This window comes from Ochotona princeps, chromosome 22 (genome assembly GCF_030435755.1).
Source record: "Ochotona princeps isolate mOchPri1 chromosome 22, mOchPri1.hap1, whole genome shotgun sequence".
NCBI lineage: Eukaryota > Metazoa > Chordata > Mammalia > Lagomorpha > Ochotonidae > Ochotona > Ochotona princeps.
Window position 1 is genome coordinate 1,640,639 of NC_080853.1, and position 26,745 is coordinate 1,667,383.

The window sequence follows — 26,745 nt, forward strand, 5'->3', positions numbered from 1 at the left end:
ACTGAAGGTAAATCACAAATTAAAATTTTAAGTTTTACTCTTTCTGCCTTACTGGGTATTAAAGAAATCTGATTGTTTTTATCAGTAATCTGTGACATTTTCTAAAAAATTAAATTGAACTTCTAGCGTCAATGTTTTATGGTTAGGTTACATATATTTCTAACCGCAGCCTACATAAAAAGTTTTCTATTTTAGAGTTTAAAGGAAGTGAAAGTACAAAGCATACTTGTTTGATAATTCTGTTACAACAGAAATGCAGCTTTTATGGAATACTAAAAAAGATCATTTATCTGTATACAGCTGAGTCAGTGAAAGCTAATAATATAACCATTATACATTAGACTTGCCAATATTTTGTTTTTTTTTGTTAGCATGTGTTATGTAAGTCATCAATATTTTTTAAATGTAGATTTTAGGTCTGTAGTGTGATAATATGCGTTAGCAAAATGATTAGTTGAGAATGGCAATAACTGTTTTTTTTGTTTGTTTTTTTAATTATTTATTATTTAACTTCATTAATTACATTGTATTATGTGACACAGTTACATAGATACTTGGGTTCTCCCCACCCCTCCCCAAACCCTCCCACCATGGTGGATTCCTCCACCTTGTTGCATAACCACAGCTCAAGTTCAGTTGAGATTCCCCCATTGCAAGCGTATACCAAACATAGAGTCCAGCATCTTATTGTCCAGTCAAGTTCAATGGCTTCTTAGGTATACCCTCTCTGGTCTGAAGACAGAGCCAGCAGAGTATCATCCCAGTCAATTGAAAGCTCCAACATACCATCAGCAAAAATTTACATCATTATGGAATTAATTGACATAGTAATGAGTAACCAGTATGTTAAAAGTAAATGCGAGTTCCCAGCCACCTTCTGTGACCACCTCACCTATACTTCAATTTTAGTTTATACACAACATATAACATTCAAAACATAACATGTTATACATAACATCATATCATCTTAAATTAAGGCAAACATGTGGTATTTAACCTTTTGGGATTGGCTCATTTCCCTTAGCATTATGGTTTCCAGTTTGGCCCATTTGGCCACAAAGAACTGCATTTTGTTTTTTTTAATAGCTGAGTAGTATTCCATGGAGTAGATGAACCATAGCTTTCTTATCCAATCCTCTGTTGATGGGCATTTTGGTTGCTTCCATGTTTTTGCAATTACTGATTGTGCTGCTATGAGCATAGGAGTGCATGTTGGTTTCTCATAAAACAAGTGTTCTGGATATATTCCTAGGAGTGCTATTGCTGGATCATATGGTATGTTGAATTTGAGTTGTTTGAATATTCTCCATACTGATTTCCATAGAGGCTGTACCAGCCTGCAGCCCCACCAGCAGTGGAGTAGGGATCCCTTTTCCCCGCAACCTCGCCAACAAGTGTTGTTTTATTCATGTGGGCCAGTCTTACTGGCGTTAGGTGGTACCTCATTGATGTTTTAATTTGGATTTCCCTTAGGCAATAACTGTTTTTAAGTCTGGATAATATTACACTGTAGTGGTATTTGTCACAATTTGTTATTCGTTCAGTACGTTTAGCTTGTCATAGTTATGTGCATAATGCTAAATTAACATGGAATATACAATGATGGTGATTTCTTTAGGGTGTGTTTTCATTTCGCTTACATCTAAGGTAAATGTTAGAAATGCTAGATTGATATTGGTGGAAATAGAATTGGAAAACACAGGAAAAAATTAACTGCATATCATTTGTCACATAGAGTAATCAAGAGGTTTTAAAGTCATGTAAACATCTTTTATACTTAGGAAAAGGTTCAGAAAAAAAGTTACAGAAAACTGGAGACTACCTTTGTTAATGTTACTTCCGAATACCCATTGTAAGTATTTTTTTTGTTTGTTTTTGTTCCTATTTGAAGAGAGTGACATTTATTCTGTATACTGGAGCTAATAATTGCCTTAATTTTCACAGGAATGATGTCTACACTTTTAATTTGTGTGGAGCTGATGAACCTATTATAAAACTTGGAGTAAGCTATAAATCAATAGTTATTTTAAGTTATTCAGTATTATTGTATTTATAATAGTCATTAGAGTATTTTTATGTACATCTCTTTATAGGTACTTTACCATATTTAAATAACCAGCCAGGGTTCATGTAGGTTTTTTTGTTGTTGTTGCTGTTCCTGGGAAGGGGTAGTTGTTTTTAGACTACTCTAGTAAGAAATTCACTTTCCTTACTGACACTAAGTCTAAAACAGTATTTGTTTTCAGTAAATTTTATTAGTTTCTTAAGTATTATAAGAATGTTATAAAATCTTTTATTTTTAAAAAGATTTTATATTTTACATGCCTTATCTTGGCACTAGAAACTTGTTATTTTAAATGTTTATTCTCAATATAGGTCCAAGAATTCCAAGCTAGAGAAACCTGTGCGGATAATTCAGCGAAACTGTAGGTGTTTCTGTTATGATTGGAGAGGGCAAATCCAATCTGCATGTCCATGTTTTCTTTGTATTTGTCTCTTCCCAGTCTTACCGGTTTTTCAAAACTGGGATTTGTTTGTTTTTATTGGAAAAGCAGATTTACAGAGACCAGGTGGCAGAGCCTCCATCAGCTGATCCACTCCCCAGGTGGCTGCGACGGCCGGGCCTGAGCTGATCCCAGCCAGAGCCAGAGCCAGGAGCTCTTTCTGGATCTCTGAGATGGGCGGAGGGTGCTAAAGCTCTGGGCCATGGTCCCCTGCTTTCCTAGGCCATATTCAGGGAGCAGCTGGATGGGAAACTGAGTCAGCCTGGAAATGAACCTGTGCCCATATGGGATGCCAGCACTTAGAGGAGGATTAGCCTGATGTGCCACATCCTGGCTCCTAGAGTTTTTTTAACAGAGAAGTAGGGGAAAAAATCTTTGTTTGAGTCCGCTCCCCTGATCTCCTCTTCTGCACTCCTAAAGCTAGTGTGTCAGTTCTCTTCACGTTGGATGTTAGTGGTGTATATTTTATCACAAAACCCAGAAGACTTTAGTCTAACCCAACCACATTATTGCTGTAATTGAAGTCTAAATGTTAAATGACCTGGACTGAATTACATGGTAATTATTTGTAAGAGTTTAAGCAAAACTCAGACTTCACTGTCCAGTACACGCTGTCATAGCACAATCAGAATAAATTACATTTTAAAATTAAAACATTTTTGTTTTAGGGGAACTTTGAGGAATGATGACGAACTTGAACCTTCTATCAAAACAAAAGATAGAAGGGTAAGTTATAATATTCTGATATGTTTATGTAAAAACAGTATTTCTTTTTATAATTTTGAATGCCAAATCATACTAAGGAACAGAAAACAGAATTCAGTGTTTTCTTTTTAAATTTTGTGATCGTCTGTGTTCTCATGTCATCCCTGTTGTAATCGTCTGACAGGAAGAGAAATGCGCAGTTATGCTTGGTTATGTCTGGTTGCTTTCTGGTTATACCTAGGAGGAAGGAAGCTCTTGACCTTTCAAAACACTGACATCACAATGCAAATTTCACTAATGATTTAATGCCATGTGCGTTTATGGATTCAGTTATAAAATATGACACGTTTTTCAATTTGGGAGTTTTGAGGGGGCTTAACTTGTGTGATGTGTGAGACACATGCATGTCTTCATGTATTGCAAGGGTTTTTTTTAAACATAGGTTGTAAGAAATCAAGAAAAGAAAAGTCTCTTTAGTGATACTGACACAGAATACAGGTGGGATGACAGCAAGACCGAAGTTAGCTGGCTGAAAGAACCAAAGTCCAAACCACAGCTGCTAGACTACAGCAGGACCAGAAAGAGTCGGAAATCAAGTAAGAAATGACCTGTCAGAGGGATGCTGTACCTCCTCTGCTCTAATGCACTGCTTCGTTGGTGTGTGCAAGCGTGTCTACTTGTAGAGTGGTTCATAGAGGCACCCTGAGACGAGGGCAGGGGCCGTGGTGAGCTGTGGGGAACTAGGGTGGCAGTATGGCTAGCCTCATCTCTAAGTGACTTTATTTAGGATGTTAGGAAAAAGTGATTTATCATTTATTTGTGAAATATTCTCATCGCTGTGTATTCACAGCACACCATTTACTCACTCAGCTAGTTTATGTGGATAATGTACTAAATACTCAAAAATCCACACACTGCAACCAAAGTCTGGACTTGTACATTTTGTGTGCCTTTACATGCACAACGCTTCCACTTCTCCACATCCCGTAATGCTGCACGTGCAACTCTAGATGCAGTAAAATGCATCAAAAGGAAAGCTAGTTGCCTTTTTTTCCTATATATTCCACAGTTTTCCTGCAATATGGTTTCTGCTTTCTTTTTATGAAAGTGAATCATTTGTGAGCTGGTGTTGTGGCATAGTGACTAGAGTTGCCAGCTTGATATCCACTTCTATTTGGATGCCAGTTTGCGTTCCAGGTGCTCTGCTTCCTGCCAGTGCCCCGGGAGAGCAGCTAAACGATGTAGGAGAGCCGGATGTAGTCCCCGCTCCTGGCTTCAGGCTGGCCCAGCCCTAGTCAACCAATGGCTAGAAGATCTGCTCACTCTCCAACTCTTTGAAGTAAATTAATAATCTTCTTGAAAGTGAATCTTTTGTAGTTGGATTAGAGGTTCAGTATAAATTATGGTTAGAAATAATCATTTTCATAGATTCACATCAATCTCAGCAATTGATCATATGTTTTGTATTTCATTTTTAAGAGACTCAAGATAGTTTTGTGCTTTAAAGTTAACATTTAATGAAGCAAACTTATTTTAGGATAAAAATAACCGCTAGTGATGTGTGTGTGTGTGTGTGTGTGTGTGTGTGTGTGTGCGCGCGCTAGGGGAGGGGTGCATGGGAGGGTGGAATGGGTTAAAACGAGATACAAATAGGACAGGTGAGAATGTTCGCTGTGTTTAAAAAGGAGACTGAATATTGAAAACAGGTGATTTCACCCAGATGCGTGAGAAGAAATCAGTAGGAATATCACATTAAAGAGGCAGAAATGTGAAGTAGCGTAGTGGGTGTGGGAAGGCAGCGCAGTGCTGGGCTAGTTGGAGCACAGAGGAAAGCTGGCTCTTGTCCTGTGTCACAGAACCAGGGGAAATAGAAGATTGACGCGGAGAAGTGTAAGGAGAGACATCCATAGGATTAAGAGGTTAGAGGTTAAGATAATCAGTAACTTTTTATAGACGTGCACTTCTGTATCAATTATTTAAGTAACTGTAGAATCAGTTAATACATGTGCTTAAGGCCAGGAGCACAGGACTTTTATTCTAAAATGTTTCTGGAAGATGACATTGTTCATATATTTTTTAAAGATTTATTTATTTTTATTGGAACGTCAGATATACAGAGAGGAAGAGAGATGGAGAGGAAGATCTTCCATCTGCTGATTCACTCCCCAAGTGGCCTCAATAGCTGGAGCTGAGCTGAGCTGAAGCCTGAAACCAGGAGTCAGAAGCTCCCTCCGGATCTCCCATGGGTGCAGGGTCCCAAGGCTTTGGGCCATTGTCCACTGAAGTGGGGCTGCTAGGATAGGAACTGGTGCCCATATGGGATCCCAGCCATGTGCAAGGCAAGGACTTTAGCCGCTAGGCTACCATGCTGGGCCCTGTTCTTATTTTTAAGGTGTATTTTTTATTGGACAGATTTACCAAGAAGAGGAGACACGGAAAGATCTATCTGCTTGTTTCCTCCCTAAATGGCCAGAGCTGAGCCAGTGTGAAGCCAGAAGCTTCTACTAGGTTTCCTGGGTGGATGCAGGGTTCCAAAGTTTTGTGCCTGTCTCCACTGCTTTCCCAGGCCACGAATAGGGAGATGGATGGAAGTGGAGCAGCCGGGACAGGAACCAGCGTCCTTATGGGATCTTGGTGGTTAAAACGCAAGAATTTAGCCACTGAGCCATTGCATTGGGCCCAACACTGTTCTAGAAGGCTGGAAGGGAATGAGACTAATGCTACTATCAGTAATTCAGAGAAATCTTAGAAATTGAATGATGTGTAGAAAAACGAAACATGGCAATACAGGACATATTATAAAGTTTAGTGTTTAGAGAGGTATTTCTTTGAAGCATAACTTTTTTAAAAGCATGTGAGTTGAGTAAAGAAACATTTCAGAATAGTTACTGCCGTTGAACAGAAGTATAAAGGATGCTCTAAGAGAATTGTGTAAGTAGCTTGAGCATTATTCATGACTAATTCTTAAGCTGAGTGATAAATTCATAGGTATTGACTAATGTCAAATTATCTTTAAAGAGCTTTAAAGCATAAAGAAGAAAAGTGAATTGGTAATTAAATCATGCTACATCCTACTGTCGTATCATCCAGTGATAGCTGCCAATTCTTAACTGCACCCTTTGGAAAGACCTTAGAGATGATGTGGTTTGAGGATGAAGTGTTGAAAGCATTTGTCAGGTCAGGGGATGGGAGGACATCCACATCCTTATGGCTTGAAGCCAGAGAAAGGGAATTGCGTTCAATGATAACACAGCTTTTCACAAACATTATTTTGTAGTTTTTATGTTGTGAAAAACTTAATGCTTGTTCTTATCTGAAAATTGTAGCCGTATTTTCCTAATTGCAGGACCATCGTTGGATAAGAGACAAGCACGTTCTAAAATGATAGACCAACAGGTGTGTATTGGAATGTTCTTTATTTTGATGATAATCTGTAAACAAGGTATCCTCGCAGTTCTTCCCCATGACTGCGCTGGCTCTTGTGCACGCACTTCTGCTGTTACTCCTGCTGGCCGGTGGGCCACGCGGTCAGTGTGCTGGAGTTCATCGTTTACTTAGGTTAGAGAGTACACAGCAGGCCTCTCAGGGTTAATGGTGGGAAAAGCTAGAAAAGACAAATGGGGTGGGAAGACAAAGTGCAATCACTTTGTTAAAAATTAAGGGCCATTTTATTCCAACAAGTATTTGGTTGTACCACCTACGAATTTCTAAGAAGTCAAATGTCTTGTGTGTCAAATAGTGATAACAGTAATACCAGCACTTGGGAATTTCTCTTCTAAAGGAATCCAGTAAACACATCACCAGAAAGGTAGATTTGACCGTTACGGACGGGAGAATCAGACTTCCACGAAGAGCAACAAGAAACAAAAAAAATTATAAAGATCTCTCCAATTCAGAATCAGAAAGCGAACAAGAACTGTCAGACTCATTTAAAGAGAAATTACAGGGAAAGGTAAATGGAATTCAGGTTAATAATTTCTAAGAGACTTATAATACATATTTTTATGAAATAAATTATTTTGCAGCTTTTAAAACTGTCTTCTATGTGAGAAAATTTCATCTTCAGGCAATGTTTTTTAAGTTAGTAAGTTGATATTAGTGTTATAAAACATCTTAATCTAGCATAATTATAACTTTGATGGTATCTTTGAAACATTAAAATAATTGATCTTTCTAAAAATTTTGTTTCAGTGAAGCCTACCCTGATAGAAAGTGTGATCTTTATCTTGACAAAAGCAGAAAGTGTTTGCTTTCTTCCCACACAATTCCCCACCTGTACCCATTTCTGATTTCTTGGGTCTCCTAATATCACATATTTCTAACCTCTTGGTCATAAAATCTTTTAAAATAATGTTTACGAAATTTATATGCACACACATGGTGCTTGCAATATGCCAGCTGCTATTTTTAAACATTTTATAGATTTAATGTCTTAAAATTTCGTTAGTGCAGCTGGCGTGGTGGCACATCAGGTTAATACTTAGCCCTGCAGTGCCAGCATCCCATGCTATGCTGGCTCCAGTGCCAGCAGCCTGGACATTGCACCCAGCTCCCTGCACGAGGGCGGGGGTTGCAGCAGAGGGTGGCTGCACCTGTGTGGGAGACCCCGAAGTGGCTCGTGGCTCCCAGCTTCACATGAGCTCAGCTCTCTAGCTGGCTGTTGCTGAGTTCAGGGAGGGAAGCCGTGGTGCAAGACCACCCTCTCTGTCTGTCCTCTCTGTCAGATCTGCCTCTCAAACAAAAGAATCTCATCAGTAATATATCTAATTAATACTATTCTTGCCATCCCATCATACAATGAGAAACTTGAAGCTCAATGAGATGCATTTTCCTGAGGTCACACACTCAGGACCCAGAGAACCTGGTACTAAAGGGCGATCTCTGTCCGCTACTCTGTCCTAATGTTTCCGTGTTTCTCCTTTTTAATGTTTTTTAAGATTTATTATTTGAGAGACAGCTTCCCTCTTCTGGTTCAGTCCTCCAGTGACACAGCACTGACCTGGGCCGGACAAAAGCCACAAACCTGGACCTCCATCTCAGTCCCCTGCCGGGGTGGCCGGAGCCATCTTCAGTGGCTTTCCCAGCTATGCTAGCAGGGAGCTGGATCAGAAGTGGCAGAAAAGGGACTAGAACCAGTGCTCTGTAAGGTGTTGGCATCCCAGGCAGTGAGCTAGCCCGCTGTACCACAGCTGTAATGCCACTGTGCTGGTTTTAAGTCACGAAACCCCCTTCTCTCCTTGTTTTTATCATGGTTGTCTCTTACATGGCAAATATAAGGACTTTAGAACTGATCTTGGATTTTCTGTCATTTTGCTTTACTTTGTCATACATACCATCAGGTCAGTCTAAGCCTCCTTTCATGGCTGCCTTCATCAAACTCTCCCTGTTGTCAGACACTCTGCATAAAAGTGCTATGAGCCCCTCCCTCTTCCAGCACAGCCTGGAACTGTGAAGACTACGCAAAGAGCTGTGCTCCTTAACTTCCTGTGCTGCTGCCGGATTGCTTCCCAAGCTCATGAGTGTCTCAGGCTCTGTGAAATCTAGGAATTCTTTGTGGTTTCCTCAAAGTGGATATAGTCATCTTCTTTGAACCCTTGGGGTATTCCCATTGTTTCTTAATGATACTTATTAGTCTAATACATGGTAAATTTGCCTTATGCATTCCATTAGAAAGTTACACTGCTTACTGCCCCAAGTTTTGTATTCCAGCTTAATTTGATAAGTTACCAATTTATTTAGGAGGCGAGTATCCATTCAGGAGCCCAAAGCAGGAAGGTGCCAAGGAAGCAGCAGCAAGTCTTCCCTGCTGAAACACGAAGGAAAAGATCAAAAGGACGGAGGGCCTCGGCTGGACCTAAGCCGCCCAGAGGAGAGCCCGGCCTGCACTCGGCTCCGGCCGCCCCGTCTGGGAGTCTGTCATCTGTAGAAGTAATGAGATGTCAGTGTCCCTGTGTCCTCCTTGAATGGTGATTTTCTATAATTGTGTGAAAAGAGTCTGAAGACTAACTTGGTGGATTGTATTTTAAGATTATAGGTAAACTTCATTTTTGCTCTTCAAATGTCAACACAACCAGCAGTTAAGAAAAAGATGGGCAATCGATCCCTGCCTGCCACACGGGGAGCAGTTTCTTGCGGTGGCATCCTTGTGCCCGGGGTCCTCATTCATAGGGGGGCTGGGTGTGGAGCCAAACCAGCAGTGAGACCCAGGCTCTGCACGGTGGGATGTGGGTCTCCTAAGCAGATGCACCTCATCTTCTAATTACTTAATTCTAGTAACTTGGTGTTTAGTACCTTGGGAACAGTTTTACTAGGATAGTGAAATTTTTTGTGACTAGAAGTTAAACAGCAAATGCCACAGTATGGAAAGTGTAACTTATAAGATGAAAGTTCAAAAAAGGCATGTGATTTCAATATGCACTTGACTTAAATATATTTAACATAATTAGGGAGATTTCTATTTTTCCTTTTAAGATTTATTTATTATTGGAACGTCAGATATACAGAGAGGAGAGACAGAGAGGAAGATCTTCCATCCACCGGTTGGTTCACTGCCCTAGTGGCCACAACGTCCGGGGCTGAGCCAATCCAAAGCCACTAGCCCACAGCCACCTCCGGGTCTCCCGTGCGGGTGCAGGGTCCCAAAGCTTTGGGCCATTGTCCACTGCTTTCCTAGGCCACAAGCAGGGAGCTGGGTGAGAACTGGAGTAGCTGGGACATGAACAGGTGCTCATGTATGTTTGCAGTGCCTGCAGGGCAAGTATTTAGCCACAGGGCCATTGCACCAGGCCCTTAAAACATTTCTAAAATTCAGTGATCTAAACTAAAGTTCAAGACTTAACACAGATATTTCTTTCAAAGTAACTGTATTATTTCATTTTCATAATGTTCACTGTCGCCTCAGATACGCACATAATCAGAAAACGATGTACAAGCCCTGATTTGGTCTGAAAAGTGTCAGACTTTTGAACAAATCTTATTTCAGCAATAAATTTTCTTATTTTTATATTAGGAAGTTAGACCATATGATTTCCCAACCCTTTGCCAATCATACCCTCTTGGACTTCAGTATATAACAGTTGTCTGAGATTTCATGATCTCAAGGTGATACTCAGGGTTGATCAGTATAGTTCAGTCTTTACTGTGACGCTCTTACTCTAAGTGCCGTGTATGCTGTTATGGGTCCATCTTTCAGAGTCATACAAATTCTCAAACATAATTTCCTCGTAATATTTTGAAAGTTTTTATTAAAGATATAGGCAAAATTCAAGACTTTGATAGATCTTAGTATTACTATTTCTAAGCAAACGTTGATTATAACATGACGTCTGTTTTCTTCTTTGTGTTTCCTGGGGCAATGTAGGTGACGAGAAAGAAGCAGAAAGGGATTTTACTCAGGAGTGTGACTACGTAACGAATTCTTTGTCACCTTGTGCAAAAATTTCCTCATCTGAGTCCTTCAACAGTAACAGTGGAGTTGGGGTTTCAGTAAACTCGGCCAAGAAAACTTTGCTATGCACAGATCACAGCAGCTCACCACTTCCACAACCATCGTTTTTGGTAAGAACGTGTATGTCTGCGTATATGTACACGTGTGTGGGTACACGTGTGTGTATATGTACACGTGTATATATGTGTGTCTGTGTACATGTGTGTACACATGTGTGCATATATGTATACGTGTTTATAGGTACATGTGTGTATCTGCATATGTGCACGTCTGTATGTGCATGCGTTTATCTGCGTATATACGCACACATGTGACAGGTACATACGTGTAGGCACATGTTGACATATGTGTATACATGTGTGCATGTACATGCACATGCAGTTTTTTTCCTTGGAACAGATATATCAGAAGATGGTAACTGCTTAGCCTGTAATGTTAAATGAGCATTGCTTCCCTACTTAAGATTTTGTATTTGATTTTTTAATTTGGGAGGAGAGAAAAATAAGATATCACCCCCAGCCTCAGTGGACCTAACAAACCCCATCTTCCATGTGGGAGGAGCAATAAGGTGGTGTGGCAATCCATTGTTCCAGAATAGCGTTATATCCTTAAATTGTGTCTGAACTGGAAAGTCATGTTATGAGTAAGTTATAGCACGTTAGCCTAAGCAGTCTGAGAGACTAGGAAAGAGTGTGAGCAGTACGCTCTTCCAGACCAGCCCTGGGTGTGGGGCCGACTTAGAGCAGCCTCGCCTTACCCGCAGTAAGCAGGCATCCACTTGAGATGACTCATTCACAGCCTGTAGCGTTTAGGTACTGAAACCACATGTGGGCAAAATGCATTCACAACAGCATGCTGGAAACAGTTTTCACTAATATCTTCATAAAAATTTGGTGTAGTGAAGCTATTTTTATGTATTGAGTTATATGCCATTTATTAATAAAATATGTAGGTATGTTTGAAAGTCCCAGGACTTGATATAGGACTCAGGGTTCTGAGGGAGGGAAGAGCTAGTTAAAATATGTAATGGGTAATTTTGCATTTTGAGTTCTGCCTTTTAGAATGAATTTTAAGATAGAGTATATTGTAACAGTCTAGCTCAATTGTGTTGTGTTAGACAAAACTGTATTTAAATCCTGGCTTCACTGTCTGCAGTTCAGTGTACTCCTGTCTGAAATGAGTCAAGAAAAAATTAAATAGGCTGATATATACACCTGAAAACAGGATAGATCCTCAATTATTTCCTTCTCTTGACATATGTTAACTTCTGCATAAAAATATGGAATTAATGATTGTTTAGTAAGCCAATGACAGATCTGAAATAGCTAACCATTTTGAAGTTACTCGGAAAAGTTCAAGGAAAACTGGAAGAGTTGATTTGGGTGCAAATCTTATAATACTCATTTTCCATGAACCTTTTGAATACGCTTGTATTTCTAGGGTTTTAATAGTTTATTCTTTCAAGTTGTTAGTCTTCACAGAAAATTTTTAAATGAAAGCTTCAGTGAAACTTCTAAGTCAGGCAGGTCGAAATGGAACTATGCTTTTTTTTTTTTTTAAGATTTATTTATCACAAAGTCAAATATATAGAGAGGAGGTGAGACAGAGGAAAATCTTCCATACATTGATTCACTCCCCAAGTGACTGTAACGGCCGGATCTGTGACGATCCGGAAACAGGAGCCTGGAACCTCTTCTGGGTTCCCCATGCAGGTGCAGGATCCCAAGGCTTTGGGCTGTCCTCGACTGCTTTCCCAGGCCGCAGAAGGGAGCTGGATGGAAAGGGAGGCTGCCAGGATTAGAACTCCAGATGGATCCCGGCCTGTAGCAGCTGGGGTTGGGTCATGCTCCATCCAGGTCTTCTGGGGTCACACTGAGCCAACCACATGACCGTCACGTAGCGCTTAGGGTGCGTGTCAGCAGGAAAGCTGGAGTTGGGAGCAGAGCTGGTCTCCAGCCCAGGTGGAAGGGCATGGCCATCCCAGGCTGTATTTTTATTGCCAAATGGCCATCCCCTGGTTTCATTTGATCCAAGTACTTTGGTCTATTAATAAAACCAATAACTTTGAAAGCTACGGAATGTCAAGTAGAATTTTACAGTTTGGAGAAAACCTGTGCTTGAGAGCTGGCTCTAAGTGAAGGAAGAGTGGTAATCTGAGTAGGGATCGCTACAAATCAGCAAAAGAAAATACACAGTGAACAAAGAGGATATGAAAATGTGGCCTGAGAAGAGTTTAAACTGTTTCTGTGGTTCCTGTTTATGAACGAAGAAATGAAGACATTGAAGAAAAACTGAAAAGCATAAATAGTTCAAAAAGCTACAATGAAATTACTGTATTAGAGTTGAAATTAAACATAGAAATCCAGGTGTTACAGATGACAAGAAAGAGAAAAAATAAAATTTGGGGAAAAAATGGGCAAGATTTAAAACTTAGGGATTTAGAGATAGCAAAAGGTGAATCAGAGCCCTTGCCATAATTCCTGATTAATTTCTTACATGTGTTTTTAGGAAAACCATTCGTCATCTCCACCATCCATGTCTGGTGAAGGAAGAGAGAAGACAGACACTCCCTGCGGCACCGCTCACACAGCTGGTTGGTAGTTAGCCTGATCTCAAGTAGTTCTGTATTTGAAGTCATTCAAATACACAAGTTCAAACAATATACCAGAAATACTGAATATAAAAAGTAACACAATAGGTAAGTGAACAGGATTTTTAACAAACTAACAGTTATTAAACTAAGAGTATTATCTCTTAACTTTCTAAGGCCCCATTCAACCACTTAATCGCAAACGAGTGCACACGGATTATCTGGATAATTCTAATGAAGAAGAACTGGGAGAGAGAGAGAACCTGCTTCCCAAAAAATTGTGTAAAATTGAAAGTGCAAATCGTCACTCTTACAAAAGTAAGCAGATCCAAATCCTTTGTCACATGCAAGTGTTTGGAAGATGTCTTCGATTTTGAATGAGTGCTTCTATAAAGCAGATTGTATAGACAACATGAAATAAGCCCAGAACCAAGTTTCCCTTTATGTGGATAATTTGTAAAGATGTTGTGTATTCAGAGACGTCCTTCAGCATCATTCCGTCACTGATTCCTACAGTATTAGAACACAGACTGCTGCCGTGTTGTGTGCCTAGCTGCATGTGTGAACAAACGCATGGAAGAAGTCAGTGGCAGAGTCTGGCAGAGTAAAAACGTCTGCCTCGATGGTCATTCCAGGAGGATTGGTATAAATCGGAATAATTTGCTTTACATTAGTGCTGCCTTTTCAAAATTGTGTTATCCAAATAAGCCAAAAATGAGTATATATTCTCAGCTTAATTACAAGGCTAAGTTTGTAATAACACACACACTAACTTTAGCTGATCTTCTGTTTAGAGTCTGACAATTCATCTCCATCATCAGTAAATGGCTGTTTTATTCCTGTGGAAAACTGGGAAGGATTAAGGAAAATGGATTCAGAATGTAAGAAGATTAATGTGAGTTACCATTCTTTAAACTGTGGCTTATGCCCAGCAATACAGTGTGCCACTTCCGGTGATATTATTGGCTTGTTTAACCCATTACTCAAACTTTCCTTTGTATGTGAAAACCTGGGATTTGTCTACTGAGCTGTTTTGTGGCTCTTACTCTGCATTTGGCAGTGTCTCATTTCTCTGGAGGACTCGTTTTAGTCTGCATTAATGTTTTCACTTTGACCACTTGGCTCTTTCCCCCGAGCTTTTTATCATCTTGTCTTTCTGCCGGAGGTGACAGTGCGGGAGCGTAGTGTGACAAAGGGCAGGCAGATGCATTCAGAGATGTGTCTGCCAAGTTCTATTTTGCGTAGTCTTAGTTTTTGATGCTCCAGTGAAATAATTTAAGCAAAAACATGTTATAAAGCAACTTTATAAAACACATTCTTTGCAGTGTCTTTTCACCTTCATATTTGGAAAGCTAGTTGCTTTATACCCTGTCATGGGATTTTTTTTTTCAGGACTGATTATTAACCCTAGCTCATGCACTTCTGTTCAGGAGTAACATCTGAAGTTATTTAGTGTTGTATATATTTTTTTATTTTGTCTCAGGTCTACCTAATCTAAAGAGAAAAGCCCTGATTTACTACTTTGTTATGAATCTTAATAAATGTGAATTTAAAAGTAAATTCGTTTTGGTGGAAAAATGACAAAAATCTTTTTTAGTGTGCCCTTATGGGGAATTATCACTAACATTTTAAAAATATGGTGGAATGTATTTTATGAAAACAGCATTTAGCCTTTTGTCAAAGCCACAGATAAAGTTAGAACAGTGCCTTTCTGTTTCTTATAAAGTGTGTTTTTCAGATCCGAAATAGAAAAATGGATTTTTTTGCTAAGCATTCTTGGAAAATCATCCAGCAGCATCTGAAAACCATGAGCCGTCAGCTCCAGGAGCACAGGTGGGTGGCGGGCCCGACGCCATGTCCAGATCCACGCGCTGCGCGCTGTGCAAGCTCCACACGCCGTGGCCCTGAAAGGCTCGTTTCTGTTCTCCAACAGGCTGAAAAAAATTGATAAATTCCAAGTCATCATCAATGAAGAGCTGAAGAGTTTTGAGAAAGATTCACAATCTTTAAAAGATTTCGAGAAAGAATTTGCGGTTTGTGCTCCTAAGAACTGACTTTAAAGTCTTGTTTTGAAAGAGCTCTACCTAGCAAGGCATCCATTTTCTGTGGATCACATGCTGAAGTTTTCTGTTCTTGAACATTATTTTATTTTAGCTTGGCATTTTGATGAGCTTAACTTGTAAATACTTAAAAATATTATGTTGAATATCTTTCATGGTGGGAAAATTCTGAGTTTACTTAATGTTTTTAATCTGCAAAAATGCATAGTATCTGGAATATTCTTAACAGTATGGCTAAACTGTTAGAATATCATCGGGTTTTAGTTTTTAATCTTACTAAAGTATAACTGATTTTTTGTTTCTGAAAATTTAGGTATTTTGGGAAAAGTTACTTCAGAAGTACAGAACATATAGAAAAAGTGAACAGCAGAGGTTAGTGTTGAATCTTTAGTGAAGAGTCTGTCGATTCATTGTTAAATGATCAATATACTATTTTAGAGCAGTTTAGATTCTTGATTCTTGATAAGTGTGAATGTGACTTTATTTGTTAGATTTCAGCTTCTGAAGGCTTCACTGGACAAACACGTATTCCACAGCACTGATTATGAAGAAACTATTTTTACATCAGAGGTAAAAAGTTTACAATTTTATATGTAATCTTTCTTGATAATGTGGTTAGTCTAGCTTGTCTTTACTATAAAAACTATGAAAATTTCATGGAGGAAATTATTTTTGCAGATGTGTTTGATGAAAGAAAACATGAAAATTGTGCAAGACAGACTTCTCCAGGAAATGGCAAGTCAGCTAGCTGTTGTTCAAGTGGGATAATCAGACTTCTTGATCTTGTGATGAGACATTCTTTCACAGGGCTCTTCCTGTTTGAGTTGGGAGAAGGCAACTTTAGAGCTGGGACTTGTAGTTTTGGTTAAATAATGGGATGTTTATAATCACTAAGAGGTGGTTTGAACGAGTCCCCCCAGGAGGGTGGAGCATGTAAGTTTTCAGATGGAAACACTGCCTTGTGTCTAAGCCTTGTGTTCTGCAGCCAGCATCCTCAGAAGGCAGGGCAAGAGAGCAACCCAGAAAGACCCATAGTCAGCGAGACTCTGTCCACTTCACTTATAAAGCTTAGCTCACCTGTCCCTGCTTGCAGCTGCTAGCTTGTAGGCCTGTGGAAAGTGAGCCAGAGGTACTGAAGATGCGGCTCCACGAGGGTTCTGGTGTATGAGCGTACTTTAATAGAACAGCAGTGTGCTGAAATAGCATGTACCAGTATGTTGTGGCTGGGCTAGTTTAGCCATCTGACCAGGTCGACCTCATTGAACTTCTTTGCTGGGCTCCTTTGTGGTGCTCACTTCCTTTACAACGAAATGTGCGTTTCATTGTTGGGCTTCTAGAGCCCAGAGGCATTTCTCCCTTGAATGTCATGGACAGATGGGCACTGCTACAGCAGATCTGTGAGATGATGTTTCTAAAGGAAGTTTCTTTCTTGTATGATGCTAATTTTTTTTTTCTTTAACCATAGCAAGAAGAGGAGCTTCTTCATGTACGCAGAGGGCTGATGTCATTATTCATGATTCATGACAAATATTAATGTGTGAGACCTGATGATCAGCATCTTTTTGTTATTTCCTTACAGAGAAAATAAAGTGTACCTTACGGGACCCTGAACTAAAAGGTTACAGTGTATCTTTTCATCCCTAACAGCTCTCCAAGCCCAGTATTCATTTGATAGGGAGAAAATCGTCAAACCAAACAGTAAAAGGAGTTTGCCGACTTTTGTACTAATATTTGTTAACAAGATGTATTACATAAAATGTATTCTTAAATTGTTTGTATATTAAAATTTGTTTAATAATTTAGAGCAAACAAGTAACAGTATGTAGCCCCATCTAGAAAGGGATGAGGAGACCCCTGACTTGAAATGCTTACCTGAGGGGATAAGGGGCTTCAACCCAGTGGGGCAGACTGAGTCAGTTGCGGCTCCTAGTGTATTAAAAGGCACTAAATGGACATTACTGTATTTCCTGGATATTTTAAATCAATGTAGAAGTCTTAACTTATAACCAGACTGTTTGGCAAGTACTTTGTAAGCTCTTAATACTCATTGAAACATTAATTTATAGAGATGAGTACATACTTGATTTGCTTTTGATATACTAAAGTTTAAATGCTGACATCACTTGACTAAACATAAGATTGTTTCATAAAACATTTTACCTTTTTGGACCCAGTGTGGTAGCCTAGTGAGTCTTTGGCTTGCATGCACCGGGATCCCACATGGGCGCTGGTTTGTATCCCAGCTGCTCCACTTCCCAGCCCGCTCCCTGCTGTTGCCTGGGAAAGCAGTGGAGGACGGCCCCAAAGCCTTGGGACCCTGGAAGAAATTCCTGGCTTCAGATTGGCTCAGCTCCGGCCGTTGCAACTTGGGGAGTGAACCATTGGACGGAAGATCTTTCTGTCTGTCCTCCTCTCTGTAAAATGACTTGCCGATAAGAATTTTTAAATGTACTGTTTATGAACATTGGAACAAGGAAAAATCCTCCAGGCAGACACTTGAAAGGTAATACTAAGTAGCCTTACCATCTGTGACTATTTAATGGTAGCAGTATTTAAATAAAGTGTTACAAGTGGCTTCTTAGTCAAGACAAGCAAAATAGACTCCTCCTGTTCTGTTAACACATCAGGTAATGATTACTGATGTGGTCCTGGGAGAGATTACTGCTCAGTACTGCAGCAGAAAGTGCAGCTCCATGTTCTGTGATTTTCTATCGTGACTATTGGTTACGTCATTCCTGTCCATACCTGATAACTGCCAAGTCATCCTTAGGCCTGTACTTACGGATGTGTAACACGTCAGGTTCGCACTTCCAGCATGTTCTAACCTTGCTACTGGAATTCTGTTATCAGTAGTGTACAGTCTCCGGCATTCTTACCCTTCATCCAGGCTTCCCAGCTTTCTGTATGTAGCAGTACCATCCTTCTCTGCTTCTCTGTTCACCTCACCTGTCCTTTTTAACTCATTCTCGTTTCTACTCTCACCCTTTCTTGTCAGCTTTTTATACACATTCACAGCCTTCCTTCCAGCAGCTGAACGACACTGGGAAAAAATTAGCAATCTAATTTAAGTGTATTAAATTCGTGCCTGTTTATTGCAGAACAAGCCTTACTGTGTCCAGTGATTGGTTTTACCTGCATGTCAGCGGCTCCCCCTTAGCTCACTTTCCGCTGATCTTCTCACCTCATCTTTACCTGAAGCGCTCTGAAATCCAGCCTTTCCTGTGCCTGTGCGAGCATTTCCTCTGTTTGCGGAGACACTGACTCTGAGGATTTTCATTCATGCGGAGTTCCACTATCAGTCCTCTCCTGGTTTTTAGAGTACATGTGTGTTAAATAAGTAAAGAAAGGCTTTTAGTTACTGCTCTTCCACATGATTTCCAACTCACCTCAGCAATTTCTAGTGCTGATCTTAATTTATTCACTTTCTAGTTGCTGCTTTTTCTCCTTTCTTGTACTAAGAAAATGAGATGTTTTTAAAGTTATGCAGTCATTATTTCCTTTTTTATTTGCCTCTGGGAGGAATTGTATAGACAATGAAATGTGCTTCAGTGATAAAACCAGCCATCACAAATACAACATGGTATTTTCTACATATGATTAGGTTCAAAAAGGCCCATAGAAATATTATGCAATAACATCTGGAAAGTAATTCAGTTTTTTTCCAGGAATACATTTGGTTGAATAAAATATATTTTAGCTTCTTCTGTGATGGTAGTAATTTTAAATCAGTAGGAGTTGGTTGTCACACTAATGAAACACCTTTAATATAAATAAGGCCTTATTTATATATTTTATGCACAAATAGCTATGGTCAGTATGAATTTATAATTGTTGAAATGTGGAATATTGAATTTGAAGCTCATTTGGAAACAATTTGGCTTTTAAGTGTTGTGTGTATTTTATCTCAAATTTTCCATTATACATATAAAGTTTTTTAAAGTTGGGAAGAAGTTAGAAAACTTTGTCTAATAGATCATGAGGTAAATGTTTTAGGTTTTGAGTCCAAATGCCAATTTGGGACTGTTGTAGTTGAAATAGTTATATGAATATATAACTTTGAAAGTCATTTCTAGCTTGCAGTCCACTGAAACAGAAAAGAAAGTTGGCCAGACTAGACTTGTAGGTGGTGGTTTGCAGACTTACACTCAGAGACAAAATCATAAAAGTTTATCTAAGTATATTTTAGATACAGTGGTTTAAATCATTTTTCCATTAGCAGAGGGTAATGACAATATAGCTTAAAATTCTTGGTTTTGATTTTCCCATGTGGCCCAAATTCAGCATTATGGATAACTTAAATTTCTTACCTGTATTGCAGTGTAAGGCTTATTGGTGTAAATTGTTCATGTGTCGCCCACCACATGGAGCTCTGTGGGGATAAATGTTCAAGTTACACAAGAAAAACATGGAGATGCTCCAACACAGGGATGGCAGGCGGGATGTAGCACACCAGACTCTGACCTCACAGCCACTGTGGTCTAGACATCGGCCACTGAAGAGGCCAGCACGCCTCTGGAGGGACGGATGGTGGGCCATGCAGTGCTCCCTTCTGCCTGCAGTGACACATCCTGCCTCCTCTGCACCTGATCCTTGCATGGAACTCCGTAGTTAGAAGAGGGTAGTTCTTCAGCCATTCTGTCATCTGCCCTTGCTAATGGTAAACTCTGTCACTGTTACCACAATTGCATATTTGCTTTTCTTATATCTAAAAGTTGTAATAAAATCGTAGGTGTTATAGATAAAGCACAAAAGTAGAATTTTGAGGAAAACAGCATATCAAGAAAGCATAGGAATCAATGTAACTTGTACAGGCTGGAACAGGATGGTGACCTGGTCCTAAGACGAAATGCTGCCTGTGTCTGGTCGCAGGAAGTAGACGAGCAGAGGAGGGACCGCTCCTCGGGGCACCTGAGTGAATGCAGTGTGCCCGGGACAGGCTCTTTGAAAATGGATAGAAAATGCATTTGGAAAGTGGCAACACATAATAGCTTGTTTGCAACAAAAAGTTTCAGAATTTGTCATGTGATTGAAATTGATGACATTGAATGGTTTCTTTTTATTGTAAAAACAAGCTACTACTTGCATAGTTATGCAACTAATAAGTACTATCTTTCCCTGATTCTAACATTTTATCTGAATATAAACCACAGCATCTACCTCATAGCGCTACCACTAAAGGTACCAAGAAATGAGCAAAGGTCATTCATATAAATTTTGAAATTTTTCAGTTGATTTGCACATTTTGTCCCTTAATGTTTTTCTCAAAGAACTGAGTTAATGGGCAGCAAGCATAAGGGCCTCAATTTTAATAGTAATTTAGTTTTAAACATGTGGACTTGAACTTTCTTTTGAAGAATGTCTGCCCCCCTCCCTCCAGTAGAGAATGAATGTAGACCTGAAGTCGCCAGGCACTTCCAGAAGGCGCACTTGCTGGTGGTAGGTGCTTCTCTCCGTTCCGAGTTTTGGCTGTTAACGTGATTTAATTTCAGTCCCTTTATTTTTAAAATGCCTTCCAAAAAGTATATGATACATACTATTGACAATATTAGCTTAAAACATGATTCTAGAACCCATTTAATTTCCTCTTAGAAAATTACCAACAAGATTTTAAAAATCTTTAAAACTCCTTAAACTTTGTTGGTCGATCACTTTGTGAAAATCGGATCTCTAGGCTCAGTGCGTAAGCAGCTCATACTTGAATACTGCTAGCAGTGAAGAATTCAGATTCCTGTCAGATAACAAGGCGGAGGGGCTGGTAAGTCTGCACATTCGTATACATATGATATACTTACAGAATGTTTTAATTTTATTTGAACTTGATATCTGAGATGTGCCGTCATGTTCATCTAGTATAGGATTAAGTGTAATTAGAAAATGCAACCTAAATATACTTGATGCAGAGTTTCTTTTAACCATTACAATATTTAACAGGAAATGTAGAATACAAATTTGGAGTAACTGTGTGATTAATAAAAGGCAAATGGTAGAATTATATACTCTGGCCAAAACTTTCGATGAAATTAAAATGCCTGCTAGATACAGGTGCCTAAAACGTTTATGCCTGAACCCACCCAACCCTTTCTTGGAGCATCCTGTAGGTTTTTAATTTTACTATGCATTAGCTCAGGGACTTCCACAGAAACCTAAATATGTGTCATGTATCAGGTCATCTCAAACCATAGGTCCCATTTGGTGCTCTGAGCACCACACACTCACCCCTGCTGCCTTGGGGCCCAATGGGCTTCCTAGAACAGTTGTCCTCTCCTGTTTCTTCCACAGTAGATCAGAGATTACTGTTGCTGTCCACTCCAATTAGTATTTACTTGAATAAAAGTAAGCTAATGAGTAGCTAAATTAAGCAGAAAAAATGATTATTCATGACCAATTATTTGTGGCCAGTTACTAAAGTTATTCTATATGCACACCTAAATGCCTTTAAAAATTAAGTAGGTGACTTCTATTTAGAAAGGATTTATCTCATTTCAAAGAAATTGAGGCTTAGGGAACTTCGCTGTTATTCCCAGATATTTATACAGCAAGTAAGAGTGTTGCAATTTCTTATAAAGACTTTAATCCAAATACTAGTATACTAACTAGTATCTGGACACATCAAAAGTCCCCTCAAATTGCAGCCACACGTTAGCAGTCCCCATGGTGTCTGACCCACTAGCACTCGTTGAGGAGGAGGAAAGGGAAGCTGGCAGTGCATGTGGCGAGAGGCACAGGCGCTGAGTGCCAGGAGCGCTCTGACTGCAACCAGGCCAGGAGGCGCTGGGCAGTGGAGCAGCACCTTAGCTACAACAGCAGTGGGAGTGGAGCTGGGCTTGGGTGGAGCATAGGGCTCAGTTGCTTTGCAGGCTCCAGCGCATCAGCAAGGAGGGCTCATCCCATGAAGAGCTCTCCCCGGAAGCCAGTGGAGAGGCTGCTGTGAAGACCCCTCCCCAGAAACCAGCAGAGAGGCTCACTGAGGGGAGCAGGTAGCCTTGGCAAGCCAGGAGGAACAAGTCGATTCCCACCATTGCACTGAACTAAATTTTCATAATATCCCATCCACCTAAACTTTTCAGTATTGCAAATGTGACTTTAAATTCCATTTAGCAGGGTGTAATTTTCATTTTAGATTATTGGCTCAGTTCCAGATTATTGCATTTTTCAGTGTTGAGTTGAAAAATTAGTGTGAAAAAGATAATTGGATTTTCCAAGGCACAAACACCTATACCAACAACATTAAAAAAAACATAACAAATTGGAACTTTTTCCTCTGTCTGGATCCCAGTGGTTGATAAGTAATGAAAGTTAGAACAGAGACCTATGGAACAAGCTGAGATGCTACTGACCCTGACCCCAAGAAACAAAGCCTGAGTTAATTTCCTGCAGTAAGTAGTCATTTAATTAAAGAACAAAATTAACAGGAATCAAAATGTTGCAGCTGTATTTTTGTTAGACATATAAAAAAAGTATACAGTAAATTATTTTGTATAACATGAACTTACAGTTTTTGAATCAATCATGATCAGAATAAAAATGTCTTTTCAACATAACACTGAACAACAGCCTCACATGTCCCCTGTCAGAGGCCTGGGAGTGGGCAGCCTCACATGCATGTCACTCGTCCATACACTGTAAAACAAGGTTGGAAGGCAGGCAGCAGTGTCCCTCTGGTTGAGTCACTTGGTCTTAACTGACCCCAGGACTTCGCTGTGTCCCCAGGCTCCTCCTCGCTGTGGTTAATGTGGCCGGACTGCACCTGTGTGTGACTGGGCTCCTCTCACAGACACAGCAGAGTCTTGAGCAGAAACTTCAGGAAAGTTCCCTGATGAGTGTTGGTATCAAAAATTAAACACAAATTCTTCTCAGAAGAAAATCTTTATGGCCTGTGGAATCTATTTAAAAAAATTTTAAGTTAGATTTTCTAAAGTTTAGGTAGCCAAAAATTTCCACACATTTACTGTTATTAAAACTGCTCAGAAATCCAATATATAAAACAAGGACCTGGCCAGTTCTTTGCTAAATTAAAAACATAAAGTAGTTGACAACTTATTGGACATTAAAGTTATAAAGAATGTATTTTGCCAGCTGGTAATGCTAGAACCTGCTCGGCTGCTGAGATCGCTGGGCCTGAAACAGCCCCAGTGAGCTCCAGGCAAGTGGGACGCTTACTGCCCGGGAGCCAGCCCTTGGGCAGGGGGTGCCTCTGCATGTGCCCGCCCACCTCGAGGGTCCCTGAGCTCTGCACCTCCCCCAGCAAGCAGCTGAAGGAAGCCTGCCCCCATCTGTCCCCCTGAAAATATTTTGTGCTTTAACTGCTTCCAACCCTAAAAACAGATCATTTCTTTAACATTGAATGCATTCAAGAGAATATGGAGATTAAAACTAATGCAGAGAACAGTATTTTTAAAGTGTAGAATGATTTTCTAATTCTGATATTAAGGTGTGGGGTTCACTCTTTAAAATAATCATGACCTTGCCGAGAACTTAAACTTGTTTTTAGTAATGTGGGCATGGACTAAACTGGGATTGCCATGTAGAATAAGTAGTAAATGTATCATTCCTTTAAAACGAACAGTACAAATAACTGGGTTTTACTGGGAGATTATTTCCTGTACTATTGACATAAACATTTTCCTCCTGTCCTTAGAACCCCTTATCTTCCCACATGCACGAGTAGCATGGAATTGTGTAGTATCAACTTTGTTTCATCGCCACAGCGCACTGACAGTGTCATTCACAATGACTGCTAGAGACAGGCGACCTGATTCAACACAGTACTCAGGCAGGATTTCCCTCTTTGGGACTTGAGCAATGCTAGACAGAGGGAAGACACGTGGCTGCTGTGGGCGAAAGGCCATTGCTTCTGTCATCCCGCTTAATTGAAATAGTCACCGCTCCTGGCCATGGAAAGGAGGACAGTGCTGGAGGAGTGAAGAGAAACCTCCCAACTTCACCATCAGTAAGACTCAGTGTCTTACTTGAGTTTGGTAATACAGAATGTATTCAACTTAACCACAAAGAGTTAGCCAATGTACTCCCTATCTCCTGAGAGAGAATTAGTTCTTAAAAGATGGTTATCAGGCCTGGCACGGTAGCCTAGCAGTTAAAGTCCTCACCTTGAACGTGCCTGGATCCCATTTCGGCGCCAGTTCTAATCCTGGCAGCCCCGTTTCCCATCCAGCTCCCTGCTTGTGGCCTAGGGAAGCAGTCAAGGATGGCCCAAAGCCTTGGGACACTGAACCCACACTGGCAACCTGGAAGAAGCTCCTGGCTCCTGGCTTCGGATTCGCTCAGCTGCAGCCATTGCAGCCGCTTGTGGAGTGAATCATCAGATGAAAGATCTGTCTCTCTCCTCTCTGTGTATCTGCCTTTCCAACAAAAATAAAAAGTGAATGAAAGATTGTTATCTTCAGGCCCTGCCCAGCAGCCTAGTGCGCCGTCATTGCCTCGCATGTGCTGTTGGGGAGTGAGCCAGCGGACAAAGATCTGTCCCTCTGCAAATCTGCCTTTCAGTAAAAACCTGGTTCTACTCTTACAGTGCCCAGCATCTTCTATAGTGTCTGGCACACGGGTGGTACACATGCTGAGAACTGCACTTGGAGAAATCATAGCTTGGTAAGGACTAAGTACAAACTCCAGTACACAGAAATGAGAAGGTGGAGAGTGGTCTATAAACTGGAGGAATTGTGGATATTGGAGGAGGGGCAGTACATATACAGAATTACCTCCACTGCTTTGAGGCTTTCTAAAAAAAAACAGAAATTGCAAAGGCAGTTTTGTTTTCTGGAGGAGGAGACAGAGGCCTAGTATCCTCTAATCCACCCCCCCAAGTGGCTGCAACGGCTGAAGCTGAGCTGATCTGAAGCTGGAAGCCATGAACTCTTGGGTCTTCCGCATGGGTACAGGGTCTCGGGGACTTGGGCCACCCTAAGCTGCTTTCCTGGGTTGGAAATGGAGCACCTGGGACATGAACCGACCAGTGCGCATTTGTCTAGGTTCAAGTCCCGGCTTGCTCCAGCTTCCTGGCAGCGTGGGGCTTGGGAGGCACCAGCGACAGCTCAGCAGGTTGAGCCCCTTGCTGTTTAATGCCCACGTAGCTCCTGGCCCTCCCTCAGCTGATGTGGCATTTGGCAAGTTGACCAGCAACTGGGAAATCTGTCTGAAATAAATAAGCCTGCAGAAGAAGCTAACAACTCATATAACACTGTTCCTGTGCACGGATCCCCTCCCTGCAAACCCTGTCAAGCATGGGTGTAGCATTTCCACCTGTTGTAAATGCAGCTCCGGAGCCTAGCTCAGCCAGCTGCGTGGGTCTTTGCGTTGTGTCTGTTTTAAAAGTAAGCCTGAAATTACAGAAGTCCAACCTTGTCAGGTGCTTGCTTGACGCGTGTACCTCCATCTCATTGCTTTTGTATTCATTTAATTCTTTTCGAATTGCTGCCTGAAATTTACAAAACATTTAGAGGTTAATAGGAAATTAGTGTCATGTTTTACAGATTAATTCCTAATACTTGTTCTAATTTCATAATATAAATTTTTTCAAGATTTACTCTGTCTTTATTTTTACAGTTTGTTTTATAGTTCATCGTTAAGCCAGTATATATCTTGTATTGTAGAAGGCTTTCTTGAATCATTCCTTAAACCAAAGTTTCAGTTTCCCCAGTTTTGGTGTTTGGCCAGATGATTCTGTGCCTTGTAGGTTGTTAACCATCAGCCCTGGCCTCTGGTCATTGGACGCCAGCAGCACTCCCAGTTTTGACACCCAAAAGTGTCACTAGACATGGTAAATGTCCCCAGGGACAGAACTGGCCTGAGAGTGTCCACTCTCCTTTTGATAGGCACACGCAGTCAGAGCATGGTGGCACTGTAGCTGCTGGGTCCTGCTGGGTATGACACTCCCTGGCCCCCCCCACTGCCGTGTACCTTGTCCGCTGCCGACAGTCGGGTCCAGGGCTTGTCCGCCCTTCTGTCGTAGTCCTGCGCTTTGGCTACTTCCACGTAATCGCTGAATCGGATCAGGATCTTTCTGTCTCTCAGCTCATCAACGGTGGGTCTCTGATTAAGCTAAAAGACGAGATAAGCTTTCTGAAGCGCTGTAACCAAGTAGGACATCACATGAACTAACATCCTGAAACTGAAGTGTAATTTGACCACACAGCCTCTGGTGTCTGGGCTTGCATGAGACAGCCTTTAATCACAAACACCCAGAGACTAACACCCTGGCAGTGCAGAGCACAGGCTTAGGGAATGGTGGATGAATTGCATCAGGTAGGCATTTTTAAATTTAATCCCTAAAACCTTTAACCCTAACTATTATTGTGGATATGTCAAACTCAGAAAGGATATTCTGATAAATTTAGTGGGACAAAATTTCATTGTCATTGACCTTGGTGGTCAGCGTTTTCCTGTAGAGTTGCTCCCCTCCATGCCATCATGCATTTGAACTAT

General features: G+C 40.6%; 2 protein-coding genes across 2 annotated transcripts in view; one reads left to right on the forward strand and one right to left on the reverse strand.

Moving 5' to 3' along the window:
* Nucleotides 1-16,878, forward strand: part of SYCP2 (synaptonemal complex protein 2) — a 58,782-nt gene extending 41,904 nt beyond the window's left edge. Inside the window, exons 25-42 of the mRNA XM_058679871.1 lie at nucleotides 1,782-1,852; nucleotides 1,945-2,002; nucleotides 2,377-2,426; nucleotides 3,173-3,230; nucleotides 3,652-3,805; nucleotides 6,556-6,605; nucleotides 6,991-7,161; nucleotides 8,949-9,147; nucleotides 10,570-10,766; nucleotides 13,165-13,249; nucleotides 13,424-13,564; nucleotides 14,041-14,141; nucleotides 14,985-15,079; nucleotides 15,180-15,279; nucleotides 15,620-15,678; nucleotides 15,798-15,876; nucleotides 15,985-16,045; nucleotides 16,776-16,878. Coding sequence (XP_058535854.1) covers nucleotides 1,782-1,852; nucleotides 1,945-2,002; nucleotides 2,377-2,426; nucleotides 3,173-3,230; nucleotides 3,652-3,805; nucleotides 6,556-6,605; nucleotides 6,991-7,161; nucleotides 8,949-9,147; nucleotides 10,570-10,766; nucleotides 13,165-13,249; nucleotides 13,424-13,564; nucleotides 14,041-14,141; nucleotides 14,985-15,079; nucleotides 15,180-15,279; nucleotides 15,620-15,678; nucleotides 15,798-15,876; nucleotides 15,985-16,045; nucleotides 16,776-16,840 — 1,794 coding nt within the window. The 3' untranslated portion in view covers nucleotides 16,841-16,878. The remainder of the gene's footprint in view (nucleotides 1-1,781; nucleotides 1,853-1,944; nucleotides 2,003-2,376; nucleotides 2,427-3,172; nucleotides 3,231-3,651; nucleotides 3,806-6,555; nucleotides 6,606-6,990; nucleotides 7,162-8,948; nucleotides 9,148-10,569; nucleotides 10,767-13,164; nucleotides 13,250-13,423; nucleotides 13,565-14,040; nucleotides 14,142-14,984; nucleotides 15,080-15,179; nucleotides 15,280-15,619; nucleotides 15,679-15,797; nucleotides 15,877-15,984; nucleotides 16,046-16,775) is intronic.
* Nucleotides 16,879-23,027: 6,149 nt separating this feature from the next.
* Nucleotides 23,028-26,745, reverse strand: part of PHACTR3 (phosphatase and actin regulator 3) — a 57,428-nt gene continuing 53,710 nt past the window's right edge. The window contains exons 10-12 of the mRNA XM_058679288.1: nucleotides 26,221-26,361; nucleotides 25,662-25,738; nucleotides 23,028-23,189 (exon numbers count right to left, since the gene is read on the reverse strand). Of these exons, the coding sequence (XP_058535271.1) occupies nucleotides 23,174-23,189; nucleotides 25,662-25,738; nucleotides 26,221-26,361 (234 nt within the window). The 3' untranslated portion in view covers nucleotides 23,028-23,173. The remainder of the gene's footprint in view (nucleotides 23,190-25,661; nucleotides 25,739-26,220; nucleotides 26,362-26,745) is intronic.